The sequence below is a fragment of the Ursus americanus genome, chromosome 24 (genome assembly GCF_024610735.1).
Source record: "Ursus americanus isolate L20-20 chromosome 24, mUrsAme1.1.p, whole genome shotgun sequence".
Taxonomy (NCBI): Eukaryota; Metazoa; Chordata; class Mammalia; order Carnivora; family Ursidae; genus Ursus; species Ursus americanus.
Window position 1 is genome coordinate 46,221,283 of NC_142150.1, and position 6,699 is coordinate 46,227,981.

Below are 6,699 nucleotides of genomic sequence, written 5' to 3' on the forward strand. Positions count from 1 at the left end.
CACCCCGCAGAGACATCCGGAGGACCATGACTTGGCACCCTCTGAGCTGGGGGTGCGTGGCCCCAGCCCTGCCGGCCTCACAGGGCCGTGGGGAGGGTCAGGGGGAGCTAAAGCCGTCCAGATGTGTGGGGATTAGAGCCACATTCCTGGCCAGGGCTGAGCCCCCTAGGCCCCGGTTCGCTTCCGAAGACATCTACTGCCCCCTGCCGTCTCGAAGAGGACGTCCCGCCGCAGCCGCCGTTGGAAAATGACGGGGGGAGGGCTAAAGCGGCCCCTTGGGTTGGGGTCCTTTCCTTCCACTGTCACCACCCCCCAAATGCCTCCTGATGACCCCGTGTCCCCATGGGACCGGCAGCAGCCTCCCTCCCCGACCCTGCAGCCTCACGGACAGGGAGGGCCGCCTACCTCTCCACACTGTCGGGCCTGGAGGGGACCCCTTCACCTGCTGAGGGGCCAACCACTGGCCAGAGGCTTCAGGGCCCGGTGGAGCCTGGAGAGAGTCCTCTCCCCACAGCAGGGATGGGGGAGCCCCTGACCCCACCGTGTCCCCACGGGCTCAGGAAAGACACTGAGCCACAATAAGAGGAGGCATTTACTGCAGTGGTCACCCAGGGCAGCCTGAACAGCAGCCACACCTCAGTCCCGGGAGCCCGAGGCACGGGGATGCTTTCCCAGGCCGGGCTAGGGCATGCGCAGGTGGGGCTTCAGGGCCAGAGCTCGGTCCACCTCCCTGGCAGGCCGCAGGTGATGCCACTGGGCAACAGGCCGCCGGGCATGGGCCAGCATGTCTGCCCAGTGCTGCAGGGGCTGACCAGAGGCCCGGGCGCCGAACAGCACCTTGCCCATGGGCTCAGCCCGAAACTGTGGGCCCCGGGGCCCAGACAGCCAGCACCAGATCCACGTTCTGGGCGGAGACAGGCGGAGGTGCATGGGGGAAGAGAAAGACAGAGGTTGGTTTGGCCCCAGGGGTGGTCCCGCCCACCCCTTCCTCCAGGCAGCCCACCTGGATCTGTCTGAACGGCTCGAGGAAGGTGGAGGCCTTGTTGAAGTAGGGGGAGGCTGTGCCCTTCCGAGTGGACATCTTTCTCTTCCTCCACTTTCTCTGGTTCAGCATGAGCTGGACCTTCACGTGGGGGTCTGGGCAGGCGAAAGGGATCAGAGGTGTCCCAGGTCTGAGGGCCGAGCACAGGGCCATGCAGAGGGGCAGGTACGGCTCTCACCTGCCAGGCCCAGGCTCAGGCCTCGCGCCTCCAGCACGACCACGGTCAGCCAGCCCGAGCTGGGTACGTACCGGAGCGAGAAACACAGCTCTCCTGCCAGCTCGGCCTGCAGGCAGTGAGAGGGCCCTCGGCCTCCCCTGCGACACCCAGAGCAGGGCCAGGCTGGAGCCCGGCAGTACGCGGCCTCACCTCCACGGTGCCCGGCGGGCCCAGCTGGTACCACTGCTCCAGGACGTGCTGCCGGTTGACGGCGCCCAGCGGCAGGTGGAGCTCGGCCAACGGCTCGTGGGCAGAGAAGCGCTCGAAGCCCAGCACGCACACCTGCAGGGCGGTCCGAGGCAGCGCTTCCTGCGGCACCTGCGGGCAAGGGTGTGAGCTGGGCTTCACCCGCACCCGGGCTGGGCCCCCGGCCCACCCAGCCCAGATGCACGTGGAAGTAGCAGGTCTCCTGGAACGTGGGGCAGAGTGTGCCGCGGTGCACCTTCATCTCGTGCCTGCACCCTGCCTGGGCGGAGAGGCTGACGCGGGCGTAGGGGTCTGCCGTGCCGCCCGGGCCACAGGCCCTCAGGTCCACAGCCTGCTTGAGGCCCACCTTGATCTGGGAGTCAGGGCTGGCTCAGCCCCAGGCCCTCCCTGGTCAGCCCCGCGCACAGGGCCTGCCCGGCACCCAACCCCTCCCTGAACCCACAGACCTTCTGGGCCTGCAAAGGGGGCCCCGCACCTCCTGCCTTCCAAAGTCATACTCCAGGGAGAGCTGCAGGCGCCCCCAGTGCTGGGGCCCCCCCGGGGCCTTGTCTGAGTTATCCATGTCCGGTTGTACCAGGGGTAGGTAGGGAAAGGTGATAGGTGCTGCTGGGACGCCCGGGCGGCCACACAAGGGCTCACATCCTCAGCTCAGCTCTGTGAGACGGGGCTGACCTGACACGTCTCCCCCAAGCACATCTCCAGCACCGCTGCCTTCCTCAAGAACGCCTGCGGCTCCCGTGACCCGTGGACCAAGCTCTGTGGCTGGCACGCAGCGCCTCCAGGCCTGAGTCCCACCTGCCTCCCTGTCTACTGCCTCCCTCTCACCTTTGCTCCTCACTTCCCTGCCAGGAGGGCCCTCCCTGCCTCTGCTCCAGGCCGACGAGACCATCGTGGGGGGCTGACGCTGGGCATGAGCTGACCTCGGGGACGGCCCAGCCAGAGCTGGGCCCCGGGGAGCGCTGCTGCCCGCTCCTCACCAGGTGGGTGCTGGTGGTGGTCCCTTGAGAATCACCCAGGCCCAGAGCCTCCCTGTCCCTGGGCTTCCTCCTACGGCCATGGTGACAGCGGAGGCAGCAGCAGAGAGCACAGAGGAGTCAGGAAACCGTGAGCACGCCAGCAGCCACAGCAATAGTGACAATCGCCCAGCAGGGCCCTGGGGGTGGGCGCAGAAACGGAGGTGAGATGCCTCCGTGGACAGCAGCTGCCCCCATCGGGCCCGCCGTCCCCACGCCCCTCCCAGGGTCCCACAACTCACAGGGGATCCTGGGGATGAGGTCCGGAATGAGCCCAGGCACAGCTGTGGTGCCCGCCAGGGCCGGGGCACTGTGGGGCTCCGGGGGGTGCCCCATCTTCCCTCCCTGCTGGCTGGGAGCAGACAGCTGGGATGGCCGGCTCACCTCTGGGGATGACCCCTCCGTCCCCGGCCCACTGCCCCACCTGCCCAGCAGCAGCGGGCCCAGGGTCTGCCTGGGCAGGGAGGCCTCCTGGGGTGGCCAGGGGCGAGGGCTCTGAGTGGAGCCAAGGGGAGGGAGGCGCTGGGCTCTGGCCGAAGTGCCGGCTTGGCTGCCACAGGCCCAGCCTCCTGGCCACCTCCCCAGCCCCCAGCCCCAGCCCCAGCCAAGCAGGCCAGGCCTCCTCGTACGCAGCCTCCTCTTCCAGGAAGCCCCCTCCTTCCAGGCCTCTCTCCCCTGGGCTCTGGGCCCCGCCTGGGGGCTGTTGTTGGGGTCCCGACTCATCCCTGGCCCTGACCTTAGGCCCTCCCTGGTTTGTCGGTCACACAGGTGGAGCCCTGTTCACACACGTAGGCCAGCCCGGGAGCGATCGGGGACCGTGGAGATGGGGGCTCTGCCGGGGTCATGGGGGCACTCAGGGGGAGGAGTGGGGGTCGGCTGCTGGGGGGAGCTTGTCCAAGCAAGCCTGGGCTGAGGATGCGTTCCCGGCATGGGCGCCATGCCAGCAGCGCCTGGGGAGCAGGGCGAGGTGGGGGCAGGCAGGGACAGGGTGAAGCTGGGAGCGGCCCGAACATTCCTTGTAGACTGACTCAGCAGCCGCTGCCCAGACCTGCCCACCTGCCGACTTGCCACCCTTCTTGCTGGTGGGAGGGAAGGTGGGCCTGGCGCAGCCTACCTGCCTGGGGCCCGGGGCGGGAGCACACCTGGCCAGCCCGGGCTGGCTGCTCCCACCCACATCAGGGACTGGGGATTCAGAGCAGAGGGCCGGATACCACAGTGGGGCACGCTGGGACCCCAGACCCACGGGCACTCCCGTGGCTCAGCTCCTCCTGGCCTCCCCTCCTCTGGGGAGCACTGGCACCCAGAGTCACGGTTCCTCCAGCCAGGGGCTCCTCCTCTTCCTCCACAAAAGCCTGCTACCCCTTGACCCAGGGGCTCGGTCCAGGCCACTCCCTCCAGGAATAACCAGGCAGCGGGGCGGGATCCCCTCCCTTCTGCACCCCGCATGGGGAGAGACAGAAAGGAGACCCAGCCTGATTCCACAGATGACACCCACGTGCACGGCCCCGATGCCCCCTCCCCAGCAGGCTGGGCAGAGGCCTCCCCGCTCCCAGAACCATCCTGACCCTTCAGAGTTCCGTGGAGGGAGTTTCCGCTCAGGGAGCGCCCAGGCCCCAGTGTCCCGCCTCCCAGGCCGGCTGTGTCACCATCAAGGGACTGAGTGTGCACTGTGCCTGTGGGGCCTTGTGCAGATGAGACGGTGACAGCTGAGAGAGAAGCAGAGGGCCAGGGAGCCGCAGCAACAAGAAGGGATGAGGAGGTGGGCCCCCACCCGGGAGGAAAGCACTCAGAGGGAAGGGCCCCGGGCCTGGCAGAACGCCCACCATTGCTGTCTTGAAATTCTAACCATTTTGAACCAAAGGCTGCACGCTTTCTGCATGGGCCCTGCAAATTACGGAGCCGATTCTGGGGGGTTCCCTTTGGGTGAGCCACTGCCACGGAGTGCGGGTGCTCAGGGGAGCCCACAGGCCTCCAGGCCCTCTGTCCGCAGGATGCTCCGGGCCTGCTCCGGCTCCGGCTGGCGGAGGACCCCGGGGGCAGCGGACGGCCTGAGGGCTCCTGGAGGTCCTGCAGGGTTCCTGGAGCCGGACTCCGGAGGCCAAACCCAGAGCCCCCTGCTCCCCCATGGAACTGAAAGTCAACGTTGACTTTCTGGAAAGCCAGAGCCCGTGTGACTGCTGGAATTGAAGTCGATCATTGAAGACTTTCTATGGTTGAGAATTCCAGGTGCAATGTCAGAACGGAAACTGTGTGCGCATGTGTGTGTGTGCCTGTGCGTGCGTGTGCCCCCCAGCCGGGGACAGGGCCAGGCACGGAGTCGCGGGGGTTTGGGGCTGCAGACCTGGCAGAGTTCCGGGCCATCCAAGAGAAGGCCGACCCCGAGACCACAGGACGTGTCTGGAGGCTGGCCCCGGAGGGCCACAGGATGCTGGGGATGCCGGCCACAAGCGCTGCGGGGCCCCGCAGGCCTGGGGGTAGGCACAGGGTCCCTCGGGACCTCCAGGTCCCCGCGGTGGTGCAGGTGCAGGCGGACACGCAGCCACCAGGTGGCGCCGCCAGCCCCACAGGACCCAGCCCGCAGTCCAGCTGCCAGAAAGCACACCGGAGAACCCGGAGCAGGCAGGTAGCCCCGGGCGACTCTCCAGGCCCTGGGACGCTCCTGCAGCCCTCCTGGCCTGGGGCTGCCTCCAGGGCTGCCTTCCGGCCCACAGCTTCCTGGGTCCACCCCTGCTCCGTCTGGGGTGGCCTAGCGGGGAAATCCCTCTCTAGTGTTAAGGCTTTTTTTCCCAGGAAAGGGAGCCGGGCGTCCTTCCTAAGTGGACTCTCTGTCCCAGGCACGTGCCGTGGGACGCTCCCTCCTGCCACCGTGCAGACGCAGCTTGTGACTCCTGTGGGGACAGCATGGCCTCCTGGCCACCTCCCTGCACGCACGGGGCTTTGCTCCCGCTGGTCTGGCTCAAGCTGTCCTTCCATCCCATCCCCATCCTTCTCGCCCCTTAAAGCCTTCATGAGCCTCACCTCCTCCAGGAAGCCACCCCCCCCCCGGCACTCCCCAGCCTCCGACCTGACTTTCCTGGCAGTTTGTGCTGGACCCGCCCTGCCTCGTCCGCTCAGGAACCCCAGCTCTCCCTGGTGGAGGGGCTCTTGTCAGTGTGGGCCCAGCACCCTGAGAGCCAAGCCGACCAAGCCCGTCCATCATCAGTCTGACTGGAACTGTTTAAACTAGGGGAGCAGCTTTCTGCGGGCCCCCTCAGGAGAGCAAGGCTCCCCACACGCCGGGGGGTGGCAGCCCCCCAGGTGTGACATGTTCTCACCTCCGCCTGCACTTCCTGCGGCTGGCCTGGCCTCCAGGCCTTTCTCTACCCCAGGCACGGAGGACCGTGCTGGGAGCCGTGGCCGGGTCTCCGGGGAATGAGAAGGGCGTCTTGGTGGGGGAGGGGGTGTGAGAGGCAGGGCTTCGGGGAGCCCCACCTCGGAGCCGGAACTGCTGGCCCTCAGGAACCAGGGAACTCCCTTGGGAGGGGGGTCCACCCTGAGACCCAGGCGCCAGGCGTCCAGGTGCGGGGCCACCCCGAGGGGTCCCTCTGGGGACGCTGGGGTCTCTTCATCCTCCCAGGGGCCTTGTGAGAGGGGGCGACGGCCTATTTGGACTGAACATTGGGAGGGGCTGTGGGCCGCGGGAGGGAAGTCAGGCTGGACTTGGTCTGAGAAGTTCCTACACCAAGGGGGGTGCACTGAGTCATGAGGATGTCTGGGTTTGGAGGAGCATAGCTTTTGGGTGCCGCTGGAACCGGGTGCATGGCACACACGGCGTGGCCGGGACGGCGATGCGCGTGCAGGGCCGGCCGGGCGGCGCGGTCACCAGGTGACTCTCTGAGCCTGCCTGCTCCTGCCGATGCTTGGGCTTCCGGAGCCCAGAGAACCTTCTGGAGGTCACTTTATCCATGCCTCTGCCTCCAGCTGGGCCGGTCCCGTTCCCAGAGGTCTCGGTTCCCGGCGGGCCAGTGGCCGGAAGTGCTCGCCCGCCTCCCCCCTGCGCCTCCTGCTCCAGCAGACTCAGCAGGGCCATGAGCTCAGTCGCCACACGACTCTGGCCAGCTCATCTGGTCCAGTCATTCCGGCCCCGGTCCCTCCCTAGGCCCAGCCACGAGTGGCCCTCCCAGCCCAGGCTGTCTCTCTGAACCCATTCCTGCTGCGGCCAGACTCGGGGCTGGTTAATG

General features: G+C 67.7%; 1 protein-coding gene across 1 annotated transcript; it reads right to left on the reverse strand.

Annotated features, from left to right (window-relative positions):
• Positions 1-681: 681 nt before the first annotated feature.
• Positions 682-2,884, reverse strand: SYT8 (synaptotagmin 8). The gene is given in 9 exon segments (XM_045770797.2): positions 682-876; positions 878-904; positions 1,004-1,137; positions 1,221-1,326; positions 1,410-1,577; positions 1,651-1,818; positions 1,942-2,044; positions 2,448-2,619; positions 2,722-2,884. Coding segments are annotated over 9 exon segments (1,167 nt in total). The 5' UTR covers positions 2,816-2,884.
• Positions 2,885-6,699: the final 3,815 nt, after the last annotated feature.